This window comes from Limanda limanda, chromosome 1 (genome assembly GCF_963576545.1).
Source record: "Limanda limanda chromosome 1, fLimLim1.1, whole genome shotgun sequence".
NCBI lineage: Eukaryota > Metazoa > Chordata > Actinopteri > Pleuronectiformes > Pleuronectidae > Limanda > Limanda limanda.
Window position 1 is genome coordinate 31,120,597 of NC_083636.1, and position 20,947 is coordinate 31,141,543.

Sequence of the window (20,947 nt, forward strand, 5' to 3'; positions counted from 1 at the left end):
ATAAGCATTTAGCTAAAAGCTTCTGAGCCTTTATTAGAGCTGCAAGCCTATCTCTATAGTGTTGTAAAGTGCTGTAGAGTCTTGTTGCAAGTGTTTGGTTTCACCCCCAACACCTGCACTAAGTATAAATATTCTAATAGATGCTTCTTTTCTTCAAGTTTCAAATCACTAGCAATATTGAATGAATGAATACTGGTGGGAGAAGAGGTGAAAATTCATTGTATTTGTTCCCCCTTAACAGTACATTGGTCATATTGATCCAATCAATTTACATACTTACACAAAGGATCCATGTGTGTGTTGTGTGTGTGTGTGTGTGTTATATGTGTGTGTGTGTGTGTGTACTCAGTGCTCAGATTCTGGTGAGTTTCTCTTTGTCATCCTGACATTGGAGCGAGAAGGGAAGCTATTTCTGGATGAGTGTTTGCTCTTCGCTCTGATGTGGCATCCCAGAGGTTTATTGACAGGAGGAGGAGAACTGTTGCTTAATTTGACACACGCCACTGGTCAAACCTCAGGTGACCCCAGCACAGCGATCGGAGAGGAAAAAAAAATCAGTGCTCATTATTAGATCAATGGACGGTACGGCGGTCCAGTGGTTAGCATTTGCATGTTGTCTCCCAATGTCTGTGTGGGTTTTCTCCAAGTATTCTGGCTTTCTTGCACAGTCCAAAGACATACAGATTTGTCGTAAATTTGAGACTCTAAATTGACTGTAAATGACTGTGATCACAACTGTTACAGAATGATTATATACCATGTCAATGCCATGTATAATTTGCAGTTGAAACGTTGTTTTCTCATTGTTTTTTGTTTCCTTCTCGTCTCTTGTCATTTGAATTGCCATCAAAGTTCAGTTATTTGTCAACGACCTACTGGGAACACACAGCTCTCCAGTTTCCACCTCTTGGCCTTTAACAATGAAGTCAACAAACATAGTGTCAGACAGTGCAACCTCTATAGGTCACACTACAGAAGCATTTAATTAAGCTTAATCGACCAAGGAAGAATATATATATATAGATTTATATCTATATATGGATATATACCTATTTACCTTTGCAAACCTTTTGCATTTATTGAGTGGTTTGTGTAGGTGAACATGTGGATCTACTCACTTTAAATGTGGATTAATAATAGGATTGTTAGGCCTTTGCAGAGGAATGTGCTCTACTGAGTGGCATTCTAGTTCTTCATGAGAAGATAGATGTGTAAAGACTGCTTTGCTATTATACCTAAGTCAACTATGAAACATGTCCTTCTCAGAGAAGAGGTGTGTAAATCCCGACCTGACGGGTGTTATGGGTTAAGGGGTGTCTCTGCACCACTGTCTCTGAGGGTCTCTCCTCGACCTTGGTTGTTATGGTAACCCCCAATGAGGATTGGGAAACTAGACACATATCCACTCTGCTAGAAATAAAGCTTGTTGTCACCTGTAGAGAAACATGGCCCAAGAGATACTGGAAAAAGAAGGAAAAAGTCCCTCACACCAAACAATGAATCACAATTTTTATTATGAGCTACACTGACATTAACTATGTCATCTGCACATTTTAAAATGTGTCTGTCCTTGTTCTAACTTCTGCTGTCGTTAGCAAGTAAGAAAAAACACGAGGGACAGGACACAACCCTGTGGGGAGCATTTAGAGGAGAGCACATAATTTAGTCCGAGCCTCAGAGGTCTTCAAGTCCATCTGATGATATTAAAATTCATATTAAAATGATGGAGCAGTTTTTTCAGCCAATATATTGCCACTGATTCTATTAAAAGAAGCGGAAAATAAATGAATAAGAACGTGTCACGGTAGTTTGAGAAGTGGCAGTTGCTTCTCATCTACCTTATTATTTGCCCTACAGGCAAATTACAAGAGGTCAAAGAAACCTTGCACCCTGCTGGCAATACCTCCATTACCACTAGAGTTAATGCCACTGAGCTCCTTTGGGGACATTTTCTTCCTATTGGTATGATAAAGTGACAAGATGTACATAGTCCTGTGTTGAAAATACTCAGAGGACTATGGAAATAAGCTTAAAATTAATGGAAAAGGGACATGCATGATTTATATTCACAATTATCACCAGGATGGGGTTGCTCCATCATGAAGAGTCTATAAACACTGGTTACTGAGACTGAAACCATTTGACATCTTTATAGGTTTACTGGGTCCAGAAAGTCGAAAGTCTTTTTTATATTTTCCGCTGCAACACACACACAACATCATTCAGTGCCTGTTCCAAACCAAATTATTTTCTTGCTCAGCAAAGATCCTCTCATCTCCTGCACGCAGCAATATCCATTTTGTTCTTGTCATCTTGAAATTAGAGACAATATACAAGTGGTTATGGAATCGAAAGCTGTTAGGTTACAGCAGCATTCGTGCCTGTGTTATTTTTTTCAGATTGCATTTCCTCAGGCAGAACATGAGAGAACTGATGGCTTTTCGGCCTGGTGAATGTGTATGTCACTCCTCTATGAAATTCCAATGCTAAAACAATCTGTAGCTTTTAGCAAAGTTTTCCATCCTGGAGATAAAATGGGATAAAAGTAATAACTACTGGGAATTGGCCTTATCATTTACAACATAATATAATCCTTTATGATATTATAATATATTATATAATCTTTAATGTCAAAAATAGTTAAAAACGTTCAATCTCATTTGTGAATTTTTAGTGTCAATCTTTCTTTTTAACAATCTGTTTTAAATATCTTATTATATTTTATTGTGTGAAGAGAACCTTCTCTCAGTCCTTGAGATTCCTTCCTCCATAATAATGGAGAAAAGACCATAGTAACAGAAACTCTGTTTCACCCCCTATAGTTCATACATCCATCATCCAAAGTACCGCGAGGAGAGCATGTGCCCTTAGTCCGTCCGCACCATAAATCATCTCATGATGCCGGATAGAATTTTCATGAACGGATGAAAAGAGTTATTTTTTGCTGAACTTGTCAAAGACATTCATGGATTCATCCTCATGACAACTTTTTCTTTATCGCCTGTTCAAGAACATTGTAGAGAATGCAGGATGAAAATAAATCATCTCTCATCTGATATTAATCAGATTTGATATTAATGTTTGGATGTGGGATATTTATCCTAACTTTTACTGTGCTTTATAGCAGATATCGTTAAGGGCTGAGAAGAGCAGCCCTCCTGTTTTACTTCTCTCCCTCTGTCGCTGTCTGTCATCTTCTGAATTGCGAATACGTCTCCACCATCCTCTGTCCTTGAGCCAGACTCACTGGTAATTAAATTAGCAGGATGAAATGTGCAGGTACTTCAATAAATTCATATGTTGCCGAAGTTAACAGCCCTCCAGTTGACCGTCAGTGTTTGCTAATCAACTTAGTGCAGGCTCCCAGAACATGCACGGCCGCACAGGACTGGCGAAGCCGGAGACCGTATATAATAATGGCCGACGCGTCTCCACTTCCTCCCACTATCCAGAAATGAAGCCAAAATATCTTGGATAAGAATGCTGAAGATGGTGCAATATGGCACATGATTAATCTTTGCAGTATTCCTGTTTCAAGCAATAGCTGATTAGATGATTTTGCTTGACTTTTTTCCAGAATAGTTCAGGTCTGAATTCAACATTAATCTAAGATTTCTGGCCTCGTGGTCCAACACTCAAACCCTGGGAAATTACTACCCTGTGTGATTCAAGTTCAAACACTGTACGGAGCGCAGCAAATCATGCTCCTAAAAGAAGCATTAATAAAAAATAAACCAGCAGCTGTGAGCGTCAGTGTTATGCAATCATATTGAATCATGCAAAGTGAGAGTGAAATGACCATGTGGCTGAGGTGAGACAGAGATGGAGCAATTTGTGAAGACTCCAGCGAGGAGGATGCATGAGACCTGTACATATTGATAATGTATTTACCTCCGCCGCCTTCTCGCGTTGACCTGAGAGTTGCAGTTTAATGCATTATTTAAAAGGCTTGAGGGCTTCAAGTACTCTTAACAACATATAGTATGAGAAGAGTTGGATATTTTATGCTTCAGCGGCATACAGTGGATATATATTTATATAAAAATGTCCATGAAAACCATATGTGAGTGTTCAAATGGTCTCAGAAAAGTTGTGTTATCACATGAAGTAAGTAGCCAGTTGGTTAAGTGTGTGTCAAGCTGGGTGCCTTGCCTCTGATGGTGCTCATGTCACATCAGGAGCACGATCCATCGCCACACAGCAGAGTCATAAGGTAGTGATCACGCAAACAGCTGAAATGTAAAGTGCAGCGTGGGGCGTAATGTTGACGATTGCAGAGAAAGAGGGATTGAAAGAAACTGAATGCAATGCACTGAAACGGAGAACAATGTGATATAAATGAAATAAATCAGTGTGAGTGGAGGCATTGTGACCTTTTATTTTCATTGTTTTTCATGTCTGTTGTGAAACAGTTGCATCAAGTGTTAGGTTAAGGTGAATCTCGGAGCCCATTGGCCATCATCTGACAAAGAATTAACCTCTGGGGGGCAACAGCCAATATTGTGAAGCTTCCGGTGTAGACGGCTGGTATCTGGGCCAAGACTTTACTGTCTTCCATTCCCTGTACACTCTTTGCAGTCTGACTAGCCATGTGAGACACGTTGGAGTAGATAGACGACATCCACGACTGGATTTTGTCACAACCAGCAATCTCTATTAAACAGCTATCTGCATATGAATGCAGATAAATAAAAAACCTGGCAGCTGATGCATTTCGGTTCATTTGTTGCAACTGTTTTGCTCTCCACATATACTGCAACCAAGTCCTGCTCAAACGTGATTGGACAAACTAGACAAAAAGCAGAAAACCTCCAACCACAAAATCTTGTCAAGACTCTGAATATTCATCTGTAGAATGCAGAATGAATATGAAGCTGGATGACAAGACTGCTTCCCAAAGTGAAGCCAAAGCACCTTGATCGCCCTCTGGTGGCTGGCTGCAGTATAGCTCATATCCCTGCCTTCTTCGTGTTTCTGGATTGGACATGGACCAACCTAAAAAGTCAAATTAAGTTATTTTATGTAGCTTTTATCACACTGGTGTTTGTTCGAATGATGGTTTTTCTGGTGAGTTTGGTTTTAATGAATTATTGATATAAAATTATAGACAGCTGAGACTGACTCGCCGTTGGTTGAGCGCATGTATGAACAGGACCTTACTAACGCAACTCAATCCCCCAATCGCTAATGCAGACTCTGGCTCCAAATGTGCAAAATGGCGATGCTCGTATCTGAGATATTTTGACTTCATCTCTGGATAATGGGAGCAAGTGGAGATGTGTCGTCCATCTCTCTGTACAATCTATGGGTGAATCTTATCAGCAGTTGAGTGTATGCTTGTGTATTCTTCATCACACTTTCGACTTTGTACTATTTGTCACTACAAATAAACAGCCTGCTTTTGGACATGTCAGAAAACAAGGGCTGTGCACTTGAGGATGTCCTACTTGAATCCAAAACAGTACTTGTCCTGATTGTGAACTCCCTGTGACACAGCTGGACGAGGACCCACCCACAGCCGCTCTGAAGAGTGTCCAACACCTACACAGGGAACCTAACTTTCTGTTTACTTCTCTCCAAGCTGTTGCCTCCAGACTTACATTCAAAATCTGTGACTAAGGAATCAGTGACAGTCCTGGAAGATAAACCAATCTGTGGGGGCTTCCAGTGGCTGCAGCCTATGATTGGCACCTTGGCTGGCTCACATGAAATTCAATTAGGTGATAAAATCAGTTGATGACCTCTAAAGCGGATCAGTCGGACAGTGTAGCAGCAATCTGCATGACATGTAGGACTGAAGGGACTTTTCTCTGTTGAAATTAGAAAGACCATACATCAGATTGAACAAGGAGAAGAATATGTGATGAGCAATGATCTAATTTAGTAATTGATGCAAAGTGTAATTTGTCACAGGTTTTGTCAGTAAATGCTTATTATTGGGGCTTTGTTGTGTCATTGCGTGAGCTGCACCTTGACTGCTCATCTTTCAAGCTTTCAACAGGTAGTCCAGTGATGTGTATTACTTCCGCTTCTACACAATCATTTGAACACTACAATAGAAACGCAATGAAAACCACACAAAAAGGCACTTTTATGTATGTAGAATGTGCCGTATTATTTTTCAAAGCACTTTAGCAGTAAATCCTAAAAAGCAATACTGGAATGGACATACGATGTAAGTATAATTTTACAAGCAGATAATATATTACATATTTATATCATAGATTATATTATTATTAATAATAACAATAGCATTATGAAGTTGTTGTTGTTGTTAGATGTTGTCAAGTGAGAAGTAGAGTCATTTTCTCATAAACTTCATCAGAAATTGAAAGACAACCATTGGAGTCACCCTCTGCTGGTCATCTGAGAGAACACATGTTTCAGGTACTTCCACATCGGCTTAATTTTCCCGACCCCGAGTACACATCAATTTTTATATACATGGGTATATATCTATGGGCATTACAGACTTTTATGCTGGAGATTCTTCAATTGGTTTGTCGTTCTTGTGCTGTGCTGTCTAACAATAGATATTTTCTAATGAGCGATTCTGACTTGCAGTCAAAAAAAACAGAAAAAAAGCATAGAACAAATGGAAGAATGTTTTCCTATAGTAGATGTGTCAGGTTTAGTAGAAGCAGAGCATGCGCGATAAAGAAAGACAGTGAAGTAACCCATGCAGGTGCCGTGTCTTCAGCTCTGTTGTTTACAACTTCCCAGGAATGATCATTGTAACAGTGAAAGGTGCACCTCTGCACGCTGAACACTGTTTTAGACGAACGGGAATAACAAACAAAGTTCTGTTTATATCAATTTGATTTTATAGTAACGACTGCTGGAGGGAAAAATTTGTGATTACTGTCTCTGATGCAAATTCAAATATCCCGAGAGTGAAAAGGAAATAGATGGGTATGATAAGAGCTTCTTTAAACATTATGGCTGTGTACTGATGCATGTTGCCACAACTGTGCCATAAATTCCCCGATACCCAGGTCCAATTCTGTCTAATGCTTTGGAACTAATTTAAACGATGATGAGCCATATTATCAGACCTGTGCTATAGCAGTGATCACCACAGCCCGCAGGAGTCATCATCTAAAGATAGGGAGAGGTAAAAAGCAGGGAAGGGGAGAAGCTTGGAGGCGCTAGAGAAGAGCTTTGAAAGATATAAAATAGACATTATATTGTGTTCATATATAGATCATATTTGGAATTTAGATCTGTGAAGCGCAAAGCGTTACAAACTAACTAAAATTGCCGGCGGTAATAAAGGAACTTTTTATTCCCATTTTCCCTGCATGGTTTGCCACAGTACAACCATCTGCTCGCTGGCTCAGTACATCCAGATCAAGAAATATGCAGCACACACGATGATTGTAAAGAAATTAAGTCATCCTCATGATGTTGGAGCTACCAGCAGTCCTGACAGGAATATAAGTGAAGGTTAAAGGTAGGGGTTGTTGAGTTGTTTCAGAAACACAATCAGCCATGAATAAACATAGTAGTCCGGAAAAAATATAAAGAAAGGCTGGTGTCTGTCTTCGTCGTACTGTAATAAACCCGAGCAAATGAAATGATTGGCTGGCATGCCTGTGTATCAGTAGTCAACTGCGGATGATGGAAGCCTTCACCCGAACAGAAATCACTATGGAGGAGACGATAGCCTGAAGTTAGTGAGCGTGTCATCGGCTTCACACAGTTGCCTGTCAGAGCAAATTCCTGTGTTTTGGGAACCTAGCTTTGACAATAGGGACGATGGGAGGGGATGGGATGCATTGGTTAAATTTTTTCTTGCGTTTCCAGGATTACCAACCAATTATTACTAGTTTTTTGTATCTTCTTATTGGCTCCACATGCTACCATGTCTCCCTAGTCTTCTTCACACATGCACACACACACACACACACACACACACACACACACACACACACACACACACACACACACACACACCACTTTGTCACAGAGGACAAGACCAATGCATTATTTTATCTAAGAGTATCCGGATCTGATAGGAGGATGGAAAGAAAGGATGAATTCAAGGAGGGATGCAATGAACTGTGCATGTGTGTGTGTCTGTGTGTGGTAAAAATGAGCCAGAGGAGGGGCAGAGACATAATGGCAGGGAGGGGCGGTGAAATGTGGCCATCCCAAGGACACTGCACTGACGTTATATTTATTGATCCCTGCACCGCTGATGGGACACGTGCACAGACATGTACTCTAGCAGAGGTAAATTCTGATGCCACATTGAGGGTTTTTTGAATATATGAACACTTTAAATCAGCTCCAGATTCTAGTTGTGTACTGAATCTGTGATTGGACTTGTAGGATTTTAGCAGATATAAATACATAAAACGCTATATTTGTATCATGCAGCAGCACTTTGTATTCACCACCGCACAGGCCTGTTTTCTCGCACAGCACATCTCTTTACACCTTGTGTGACTCACCAGTGAACCTTTAAGCAGCTGGTGCTGGTGAAGGAGAAGAGTGGGGGGAGGTGGGGGAGAGAGTCAGAGTCACAGCGACACGTGGTGCGGGAATTGTTCTCACTGAGATGACAGGACGAAAAACTCTGGTATTAAACGTCTGCCACAACAGAAGACGAGTGAGAGCCAGAGCTGTGAAGGCTGTGCTTCACTCGCTCTGCTCTGCCAACCTGATTGGATTGCCCCCTGTACATCATCTACTCCTGATATTAAAATCAAGACATAAATAATCAAATTGGACAGCTTATAGATTTTTCTATTTTTAAAAATGCCTTTGTTCTTGTAATTGGTTGATGTACGTATCGTTTACTTTGAAGCTGAGCCCAAATTAAGAGATAGGTTCACATCTTTAAGGCCCCTGTGCAGATGAGGAATTATGTTTTCGGGTTGTCCGTCCCATTCTTGTGAACATGATATCTCAAGAATATATTGAGGGAATTTCTTCAACTCTTGTACATACGGTCAGTTTGACTCACAGATGAACTGATTAGAAATTAGAGGTCAAGGTCACAGTTACCTCACAAAACCTTTTTGCCTTGTGAATGTGTAATCTTAGCAAAGCCTCGAGAGAATCCCCTCAGATTTGGGACAAATATTTAATTAGACTCACGGATTAACTGATTTAATTTGAGTGGTAAAAGGTCAAAAGGTCACGGTGCTCTCACATAACATGTTCTTATTGAACATTATATCTGAAGTCTGCCTCTAGAGAATTTATTCAAATTGACCAGTTGTCATTTGGACTCAAAGATTAACTGATTAGATTTCAGTGGTCAAAGGTCACAGGGACCTCATATGAATCTGGAGGAATTGTAGACTGAAACTGCAGTGGTTGGCAGAGGCAGCAGTAACATGCTCATATGTACATTTAAACAGGTTTTAGCAGCTGTAATCATTCCTCCTATTTATATTCACTTGATGAAGCCTCATATTTACTTCAGTTGAGCTGTAACAAGGACAGTGTGTTGTTTTGTCTCCCATTTTTTTATTTTGGCATTGGACCGGTTCTCTTCATGGTCAGTAGAAGAGAAACACTTACAGAAACCAGTGTACTTAAGAGCATGTGAATATTATAGAATCAAAGACCATTTGCTGAATATTTCTAATCTAGGCCTCCATTCAAAAAGGTTGCTGCAGGAGCATCATAACATATTGCATATTTCTCCCATTTATTTTGTCTTTTGTGTGAGTTATGAATCACAATGTGAATCGATCATCCGTGTTTTTGTGTTCCGAAAAAAAAGAAGCAACAGTCTTCAATGATGAATGAAGTCAAATATGCAAGATTGCTATAAATGAAAAACCGCCCATTGAAGCCATTTACCAGGCAGCTTGAAAAATGGAAGAACAGCCAAAAATACCTTCAGGTTACATTCATATGTTCACACATCACGTTTAGTTAAATGTGGCTCGTCAGGATACTGTTTGTATAAAATATACATAAATTACCATGCTGAGATATTTGACATAGAGACTACGGAGCTTTATAGACAGAGTTAAACACAGTGTAGAGGCATTGTATTAATGAGGGGAATGACAAATTCATTACTGTAATAAAAAAAGCTGATGAGAAAGGTAGCGTGATACTATGTGTTTTTACTCAGATTGTATACAGAGCTCGTGGGAGGAAAAGTGACCTTGAGGAAAAAAGATAAGGTACCTGTACAGCAAATGCGTCCACATCAGCAACCTTTTTAAAATGTCATTTATTTTGAGTTTTACTCTCAGCCTGCAGTGAAAATTCACGGATTTGTCTGCCATGCAGGCTGTTAATATTTCCGTTGAGCTCAAACTTGTTGTGCCTCTCTCTCGCCGTCTGTCTGGGCATGTGCAGAGCGGCACTGCAGTGCTGCACTGTGAAGAGAGAGAGAGAGAGAGAGAGAGAGGGTTTAGACAGTGGGGTGTTCAGTCCATGCAATATTATCATGTGTGACGGAGCACTTACAGGATAAAAACACTGTATTTGTGTATTTGTGAGCAGTCTGTTGCTGCAGCCCGGCCCTAATGAAGCATCCATGAAAAGGTCAATGTCAATGTCAGTGACCTACAAGGCTCAGAAAGGGTTTTCACTGCGCATATTCTCATTCTGCTGCTCGCTCCTTTGTTAGAACTTGTTTCCTTTCTTGTTTCCTAACTTACAAAGTCTTCTCGCTGCAATGTAACCCCCCTGAAACCAACATAAGATTAACAGTCTATGGGTGTGCTCCACCTTTCTTTCTTCTTCTCCAGCTGTGTTTTCAGGCTCTATCATCGATCTCAAGTGCTGCTCCGTAACCAAACAAACCAAAGTCCCATCACAGGGGGTTTTAGGGGTTTTAGTCTTTACAGCCTATTGTTTGTTCCCATACAATGCTCGGCCTGACTGCATCCTCTATCCTTGCATCACTTTTCTTTTTCATCTGATCTAGTTTCGGGGTCAATTTGTTTTCCTCCCCCCCTTCGTGAAGTTCATCAGAGATGAGAGTTTCACTCGATGTGCAGTATTGAGTGTGAGACAGAAAAAAAGGTCCACCTGTTCTTTAATCAATTCCGCTGTGCCAGGAAACACCCGCCGACGCTGATTTAGTGATTTGGTTTAAACAGTGAGAGCAGGAAACAGATAGTGGGACCACTCAGGGTCGTAGCTCAAGCTGTCATTCAGTTCAGAGGAAGGCGGCCGACCGGACACAGTTATGATTAAAGCAAGGGGGCCAAATGTCGTGATAAACAAGATTTAACCACTATTAAAGCTACTACTAGTTATATAACGAGAGACATTTATTTGAAAGGGACAATAAAGTGCATCGTCAGAGTAGAGGAGATAAAATCCTTCCTGTGATCTTCTTGTGTTGTTTCCTGAAAAATTGATGACCTGGCAAAACAGTCACAGATAATTATTTCCTATCTCAGAGGCAGAAGATGTTATTAGTGTGGTCATTAGCCCCGTAGCTTTGATACAGTAGCAGCATGCAACATTAATTGGCTACTTGTGCCGTGTACATCCTGCCTGCAGATCTCGGTGCTGCTGAGGCATCAAAACAGGTGGAACATAAATGGCACAGCATGTGCACCTCAGAGTCGTGACGCACCCCGGTACTTCTAAAAGCTGTCATCCATTTTGTGGGCAACGATGACGACAGTGGCGAGAGGGGTGGGGGGGGGAGCGGCGGGGGCCAGATCTCTTGGTGGAAAGGGCCATCAAGTGGCAGGATTTTGAACTGCACCCCCTTCACAGACAGCCGCTGAGCTGCTCTGCTGAAAGGAAAGCGAGCAGGGCTGCTTTCCCTTGAGCTGGAATGGTCATGCATGAGGGGGCCCTTTGAAGCAGGCTCGAGGTGTCATTTCTCCTGAATGACACGGGCACAAAGCACTCTCCTCAATAGAAAGATGAGCACGAGGGTGATGGGAAATAGTGTGTTGAGTCACTCAATTCTGACTAATATATCATTAAATAAGGTAAAATCATACCTGACCGACCTCCCAGATTGAAAAGCGACCGTAGTGGCTGAAAGTGACACCGCGGTCCTCTTGTTTCACTGGGATATCCTTTACAGGCTCCTCCACTATCCATCCCCCTGTAACGCCACACTGATGCCTTCCTGAGAAACTGAAGAACTCCCGGGTTCTGCAGGTGCCAGCGAACGGTGCTTTGTCCTCAGGTCAGAGGTCTCACAGAGGTGAAGGTCAATCAGAATGAAAGTCGGCAGCGTTTCGGTTCAGGGTTTCTCATTAACTCCCTTAGTTCGCCCGACCCTGAAGAGTGAGGAAGATGAGGTGGGTTTAGGTCAACAGAACATGGAAGGTACAGCTTAATTCCTGTTATTCATTGCATTATTTATCTTTCATAATTAATGAATGGTAAAATACTGAAACTGAATCAAATAACCTTTTTATTCACGACACTGAGCATTTTGTTGATATTTTGCACTTCAAGTCCCCAGTGTTTCAACACAGTAATCAAAGATCGTTAGTTCCAAACGTTAAGAAGAATCCCAAAATAGATAAACAGCAAATAATAATATTTATGTTGATTTGTTATTTATGTTAACAAATCAACATAAATATTCAGGTCTTCTTTGAAAAAGCTGCATTCGTGCTTCTACCATTACATGTTACAGAAGACTAAAGGAGTTGTCTTAATTTAAGTAAACTAAGTGCTGCACTAATTTATTTTATTTCTTTACAATATTCTCAATAAACATGTTAACGTTTTACAATTGAAAATCTGGAAAAAATGTAAATATAATTGGTTGCAATAGATGCATTTAAAACCACTTTGGAAATATGTTGTGCTGCTTATACATTTAAAACGCATATTTGATTATTTACATTGATTTGGTCAATCTAAATTCCATTGATTTTACCTCCTCAAATTTAGACTCAAGAGTCAGATCAACAAGTGGTCTACATTGAAACGGTGCAGTGGTCAACTCTTTAAAAACATAATTCTCTCCAGATGTCCTGCAGCCATAGATTTAATGCTTGTTTTTTGTCCACAACTCGGCAGCAATTGACCTTAAACTACAGGTGAATCAAATATAAACCGTTAACAAAGCTATGAATTAAAGATTATAAATCCACTATAAACACACAATGCTTACCTTCACTAATCGCTGTTTCATTAACCGCCACGCGGTGGTAGCAAAGATGTAGCTGCTGATCCTGACGCACAGTGCGCCCTGCTTTCCTGTTTGTGTGAATGTGTGTGTGCGTCAGTTCCCTTTTGTACTCGATTTTCAGGACCGTCACCCTTAGGAATTATTTATATGTTGCTTAACTCCTCTTGAAAGACATTTTTGAGAATAAAAAAGTTTAGAAGAAAATATTTTTGGAGTTCTTGAACTTAGTAGAGAGAAGTGAAAGTTGAGTCTGAGTTCAGTGACAGGAATTAGAACCCGTTCATTCAGGAGCGCAGGCTGAGTGGGAGGGTCCGCGCGCGTCCTCCGGCACCACTATTACGCACCGAAGTTGCAGCGCGGCACAGAGGTCATCACCACTGCCAGTGCGGATTACTGACAGCTGCCAGGTGACTGCACCGATGAGATGATACTAAACCACCACAGGAGTCCTCTTCTGCTCACCGTCACCTGCATGTGCTTCTCAGGGGGTCTGCTCTGGTCCTACCAGGAGGAGGATGCCAGTGACGGGTAAACTCTGTCTGCGCCAAAATAAGACCACGGGGAGAACCACATGCGTGTGCAGAGTGCTTAACTTTGCTCCAAAATTTTTTTTCTCCACAGTGACGGGTGCTCTGAAAATAACATCTCCACAACAAAGTACCCCTGCGTGAAGTCGACTGGAGAAGTAACGACGTGTCACAGGTAGTGTGAATCTGCTCTTGGATGCTGCATCAGAAAGAGTGTGAAATGATTAAGCTGCTAGTGGGGGGACGTTCTGTGCCCGTGAGAGTGTTTCAGAAATGTGGCTGCAGATGATGTAAAATGAGACCTGTCATTTATCACCCCGAGCTCTAACGCTGTTCACCTGGTGGTGGTTAAATGTTACTGGAATAGTTTGGAGTTTGTTTAATGCTGGGCACAGTGCTGCCTCATGGAGCACTTCAAATTAAATGTAGCCTGAGTGGAAATCACATCAAGTCTTATGGCCCGAGCTCTGCTGATGGATTCAAAGACAGAAAATGAAAATTGCAAAGGCTGGTAAACACCCCCCTGCACTCCTTTATGCATGAGATTAAATCATTTCTGTCTACTCTTGGTCAAATAAATATGAATTTGCTTCCAAGAAAGGCTGTTGATCATCACAGATATTGCAAAACATCTTTTTTTTAAGAGTTTTTAATGTGTTGAAATGATGGGACTTCTGCGGATGAATGGATCAAATGTGGATTTTCCCTTTTAGTCTCCCATTGTGACTCAAAGGGATCATAGCAATCTAAATATCCACAAGCCCCCAGATTGGCCTGTTATGCTCTGACGCCACCGGCTGTAATTATGACAGTTCACAGACACAGTGGACGCTGCAGTGTGGCCGCTCAGCAAAAAACTCCTGTCAGAGGCTACGGATTAAGTTGTTAGTAACTAATCTGTCTTCATTGCAAGTAGCCGCCTCTCAGGCTTAATGAAAAAGACTTGTAAATGCAGTTTTTTTGAAAAACCAAGCAAATATCTATGGAATAAATATCATGCCATATTCCCAAACTGAAAACAATGCCTTAAAGGGTTGAAAGTCTGTGTTTGAAAGCTTTAAATCTAGTAAAGAAGAAAGTTTTGCATGATTGAAACTAACTTTTGAAGCCTGCCATTATGTTTTGATGAGCTCAAATAAGAAATCCACTTCTCTGCCAACATGATTATCTATTTGAGTTTTCACTCTTGAAAAAAGTTCTGAAACATGAGTTTTGACAGGGCAAATCTTTGCTTTGAAACTTTGCTGACAGACACCTGAACTGATGCGGTCTGTTGTTTCAGAGTTGAGTTATTTGCGATCTTTAGAATCACATGGGGCATTTCAGGCAGGAGAGTTTAAAGCTTTCTGAGCATTTGTTTTCCAGTTTCGGGAATAAGGTTTATATTTATACCTTAAAAACTCCCTAGTTTTGATGAGGTGTGACATTTTGATGAAGATGTTTGGAGCAAAAAGTTTGTGATGAGGGCCAGACAGTTTAATCAAGAGTAGAAGGTCTGCCATTCCACATCGCTCCTCCGGATGTTCCTTTAAGATGACATGGCGTTTGATCTTCAAACCTCAAACACCATCTCAATGTAATTATGTTGGTTTAAGGTTATTGGCCGCAGCCACAGTTGTTTCCCACAATGTTTGTTTAAAGAAGAGGAGCTGTTTGTGCAGAGTTAATGTGTGGGTGCATCTAGGTTCACTTGCACAGTGTGACCTGATGACCGCCCGGCTGTGCTGTCATGGTTCTTAGAGAAATGTTGTTGTGGTCCCCAATAAAGAAAAAAATCGAATGAATGATGTGAATTTGACGAGAGGAAGAAGATGTGTCATTTAACGTCAAGTATGCAAGAAATTTGACCCATCCGTGAGTGGTGAACACACACTAAGAGAACCCTGGGTGCACCCACAGGGAGGGGATGTGTCTTGCTCAAGGGCACTTCAGCCGTGGATGCTGAGGGAGGCGACCTTTCTGTAAACCCACGTTTGATGAATATGGTGTTTGCATTCTGCAGGTTTTCGCAGTTACATACCAGCGAAATTACACCTTGGCAATGACTGAGATGTAGTTCAAAGGGAACCGAGCGTGATTTTAGTTGGCACGATGCAGTTGCCAAAGGAAAGTTTAGGCTCATGGCATTCATTAGGCGCTCTGCGGAGTATCAATGTGCCGACACATCTCAGAACATTTTGTGTCTGAAAAAAACTGTCTTAAAAACAATTTCTATAATCGTTGTTGCTTGTACAGACATTTCTATGATTTTGATGATATGTAAATGGGTCTTAATAGTCCAATGGCCCCCTATTTTTGTATGTCAGCTATAAACTTTAATATCTACCAAATGATATCTGTTGATATTCATCATTTTTAAGTGCAATATCCATTCTGTGCAGTAACACTATTCTATTATATGCATATGATTTTAACAGTGCCTTCATTGGGTGTTTATACAGAGGTTGTGGTCATAGCATTTAGTAAGTTTTTTATAGTTATGTAGTCCTGAGTTTAATGAATGCAATTATCACCAAGGTAAATATGTTCTGCTTGTCTGTTGATCTGCTTAAATTAAGTACATAACAAATACATCACAATTGTTATGATTATAGATATAAGTGTAAGAGTTTGCATTTCCTGTAGTTTTCGCTGTGTACTCCAGCTTTCTTCTAAATTGTCTGTAGGTGTCAATGTGACTGGGAATAGTGGTTTATCTCTGTATGTTGGCACTGCAGTACGCTGGGGGTGCTCCCAACGTCTTGCCCAATGTCAGCTCCACGAGCCACCATCCCACAACCCACGTAGGAGGTGAATTGTGAGGATGATGGACATAGCAATTGTCCCGTTTTGCTTTTTAAAGCAATAGAAGTCATGAACTTGCTTATTTGCTCTCTTCAAGAGTGGGATGAGAAGATTGATGGCACTCTTATGTCTTGTACAGTAAGAGCCTTTGCCAGGCAACCAATCGGAAAGTTTGGAAAGTTGCTGCCCTTTGCCAAGACCTATTCCAGTACATAACCCCCCACCTCTTACACTTGAGGTTTCGTACAGATTAAACAAACAAGATATGACATGTTAATTAGTGGGTTTTAGAGGTGCTGGCAGGTGGATGCTGTTACCTTTGGAAAGATCCAGGTTAGCTCCTTCCCCCTTTTCCCCCAGTATCGATACTAAACTAACAGGCTGCTGATTTTAGCTTTATATCTGACTAACAGATGTAAGAGTGTTGATATAACTCTTGACAAGAAAGATCAATATTAGATTTCCTTACAAAATGTCAGCCTAATGGAAGAGGAGATGACCTGATGATGGACCTTTTGAAACAGGCCTCCCTTTCGTCATGGTATGCCACAGTGTGCACTCTCATCCTCGGGGCATCCGTCATGTTGTGAAACAGCCCCAGAGGAGGCACCAGAGACCCAGAGGGCATATGTCACGGGCACGAGAGAAGTACCAGGGCTTCGGCTGACTTCGGCCACATCTGTCTCCCTGTCAGCGCAGGCACCATCCTTCTCTCGCTGTCTCTCTGGGTTCTTTCATCATACTTGGGTTCTCGTGTTAAAGACCTAGTGCGTTGGCTTTCAGCATCTTCAGGCTTCACGGTGCAGGGACGCTGGGAGTCAGTCAGAGTTAGGGTCGCTGAGAGAAAGTTCATAGTACATTAACATGGCCAACAACCTTTTACACCTGTTTTGTAACATTTTACGCTGAAACCGACGGCAAACACCGACTCGCTGTATGTCGAAGCTGCAACTCTGGACATGCAGGTCTATACTCCATCATGCTGTATAAGTTACGTTCCGCATTTGTTCATCAGATAGGCTACACAGAAAACACACTGACTCTTCTTAAAAATGAAAACAAACCCTATGAAAATGCCTCTATTCTACTCTCAGAATGTTACCTGCATGTAGTTGCACTCCTTGGCAGTAGGGGGTGCTTCAGCCACCTGAGCACCTCCTACTTCAGCATCTAGGTTACAATGCTTAATATATGTGAATGTTCGCTGTCTTCACAGTTCAATTTGCTCAGCGTGAAGGGCTGTGCAGGGTTCTAGTTGCTCTTTAATCTTGAACACCAGTGATTGCAAAACAATTGCTTTGATTAGAGGTTTTGATTTACAGGATAAGGTGTTTGTTTAAATTTGGCAACACCGCCGGTGCTACGCGGTCACTGCTGTTGCCTTTCTGCAATGTGCCTCCCACGGATCAGTTGAGCAGGAAAAGCTTGTGTGTGTAAAGTATTTGATTTAGTTTCTGTCAGTTTCTCTGGTTTCTTTATTGGTTTGGCGCTGCTGTTCATTGCTGGCCACGCTAACCATGCTCCTCTTCCGCGCATTGTCTTTTTTTCAAAACCACGGTTGCTGCTGCTGAAAACATTAATCCATCACTTTCTTAGTCCAGAGAATTTTTCTTTCTGCGGCCCTGTGTTATAAAGGAGGATTACTGAATAAGTTGAACGAGTGTAATGTTATTTGAGTTCGTGGTCTTTATTTGAGTCAATGCTCCAGTTGCAGTTCCAGGCTTTACTCAGCAGTTTATCCAGCTAACTTCATGATCCTCCCTTTGTAGAGACAGACCCCCTGGGGGGAAAGTAGTACCTGACACCGACTGTTAGCAAAGGGTAAATCTTTTTTTGGGCTTTCGGCTAAGTAGCTTTATGAATTGGCAATTGAGCGTGGCGGAAAAAGACGTCTACGGAAATCGTTTTCATGCCGTTGAATAAATATCATTTTACACAGTTTACACAGAATGTTTTTTCTTGCTGCTGAGATGAACATGTGATACGTAATCCGCGATGAGAGCCAGATCCAGTGTGTTAGCCATTATAGCATCGAGACGCATTAATAACCAGTGTTTATAACTTTTCTTACGTGACAAGAGGGTACATGAAACAGTGATTACATTAGTGTGATTTATTAGGTATACAGTGACAGCCCTTACCTTCCCTGTAAGGGGAAATGCTGCTCTGGAAAAGAAGCAGAGCACAGGCAGAGGGAGTCTTTCCACTCCGCAGCTGTAACAGTTAAGACATAAATGATGTGTAATTGTTGCTTTGTTATTATTCCAAATAATTGTGGTGGTACCAAGCATTTTGTTGTGTTATTCACCCTTTCCTCCCATTTCTGCGCTGCTCCCTCCTTTACAACTCTGGAATTTAGGACAAACTCAGATTTACGCAGTGAGGAAACTGAGGGTAGCATTTCTCCTGCCCCCCCAGTGAGACGGGATAGCCGTGATACTTCACATGCACTGGGCCGACACAGACCGCAACATTTGTGTCCTGGAAAATGTCCCCATCACCTCATTCCATTGTACTGCATTGTAATTTATTTATAGCACATTCACTCTATTCCTCACTTTTATTTACTCATTTCGTGGATTATATTCCAGGGAAGCGAGTGATTTGAAATTCGTCAATAGGATATAGATTTTCCATGTAAAACCAATAATTGATTTATATTGTGACTCCATGTTGGGTTCACACACAGTGGGGGGTGCAGCTCAGTTCCAGAGAAATGATCTCTCAAGTCTGGTTCTTCGACTTGGCCACAAAGAGCTGCAGACGGTCTCGTATCCATGGTTCTCAAATCTGTTTTTCACATCACATATAAATATGTTCTGCACCTTGGAATAACCCTCTCAGCTAAATTTATGTTCCTTCTTACAATTCAGAAAGCTTTCAACAAGGGAAATGCACTCGTTGTTGCCATATTGTCGTCCCTCCAGTGATTGTCGCTCCATGAAGGATATACTGTGGCACAGCTGAAAGAGTTCACCAGACTAGTTCATGTTGTTGCCGCGACATTTCCACTGTAAACGTTCTGGACCGAAAACTAGAATGAGTCAAGATTTATGGGCACAACATATGAGTCGCATCTTTCTGGAGAATTTCTCAGTGGAAAATTTGTTATCCAAGAACGCCCCCTTTCCATTATATAACTACAATAGGTTGACTCATGGGCCCACCTCCAACTCTGTTTGATCTCAGCATTATTTCCCAATAACTACTCCACAGAATTCGACTGAACTTGGTGGAAGGATGTGACATAGGCCAGGAGAGAACCCAGCAAACCTGCTGTGGATCTGACCAAAAAGGTTTCACTTTCTTTAACATTGTGGGATATGGTGGTTTTATTTATATTTTCACCATTTCTCAAGGACTTATTCATGGATCTTGATGGTAAAAGAACAGGCATCTTCCGGGAACTGATAAGAATCTGGGAATTTTGGTGCGGCTTGATTAAATGTGAGTGGGCTGTTTGGCGCTGGCAGCGGTGTGCGCTCTACTGAGTGTCGTTCTACTTCCTGTATGTGTTGTGCTTTTTGCTGCGAAATTTCCACTGTTAATGTTCTGATCTGTACTAAAAACTATTCATGGAGTATTTATTCATGGACAAGTTGCAACGTTAAGGAGAACGTTTCTGGGGAAAGTGTCCACCAAAAACTCAATGTTGTGATAGCACTACAATTACAATCACAAGTTGATTCATGGGAATACATATTAAGTGGGGTTATAATAGGTTCATTATCTCTGCCAAGGAGGATATGTTTTCATCTGTGGTTGTTTGTTAGTTGGCAGGATAACAGAGAAAAACCTCCGCTGATTTCCTAGATTGTGGAGGGATGTGACATGACCAGGGGAAGAATTCATCAAACTTTGTTGCAGCTCGCGATCAGTGGAAGGATCCACATCTCCCCCCCCCCCCCCCTTTTCTTTAACATAGTGAGATTAGGAAATTTTGTCAATTTATCAAAGAAAAACAAATGGAACTTGATTTTTGTTAAATCAGGCACGTTAAGTGGACTTATTTTTATGAATGTGTGCATTTGGTGCAGATCTAAATGAAGTTCGGGGTGTAGTACATTCTACTGAGCGCCATTCTCGTTGGTTTGTTTGTCAACAGTGGACTACTTTGCAAAAACTGAACAGATTTCCACAACTGAAGGGTGTGAAAAAGATCAAGAAGGAACCTATTGAGGTTTGCTATGGATCTTAACAAAAGGGGTGGAGTCAACATTTATATGTTTCACTTTCTTAAACATTGAGAGATCTGAGGTATTTTGAGATTTTCACCAATTTCTCAGAGAATAATTTATCGATCCTGACGGCAAAAAATCATGCATATCTGTATATATGGAACTGATATGTGTGTGAAATTTAGTGAAGCTTGATTGAATTTGAGGGTCTGTTGGATGTTATCGGAGATATGCGCTCTAATCACTGTCATTCTAGTTTAACAAGAGGCCAAACTTATATTTTCCAAAACTTTTGAATCCCGGGTCATTCTTAGGTTCAAGGTGGAATCACATAATAGAATGAAAACTCATTCCTGGAAAATATT

At 41.2% G+C, this 20,947-nt stretch overlaps 1 protein-coding gene across 1 annotated transcript in view; it reads left to right on the top strand.

Annotated features, from left to right (window-relative positions):
• Nucleotides 1-13,337: 13,337 nt before the first annotated feature.
• ccbe1 (collagen and calcium binding EGF domains 1) overlaps nucleotides 13,338-20,947 on the top strand; it is a 44,895-nt gene continuing 37,285 nt past the window's right edge. Inside the window, exons 1-2 of the mRNA XM_061075715.1 lie at nucleotides 13,338-13,621; nucleotides 13,715-13,795. Coding sequence (XP_060931698.1) covers nucleotides 13,518-13,621; nucleotides 13,715-13,795 — 185 coding nt within the window. The 5' untranslated portion in view covers nucleotides 13,338-13,517. The remainder of the gene's footprint in view (nucleotides 13,622-13,714; nucleotides 13,796-20,947) is intronic.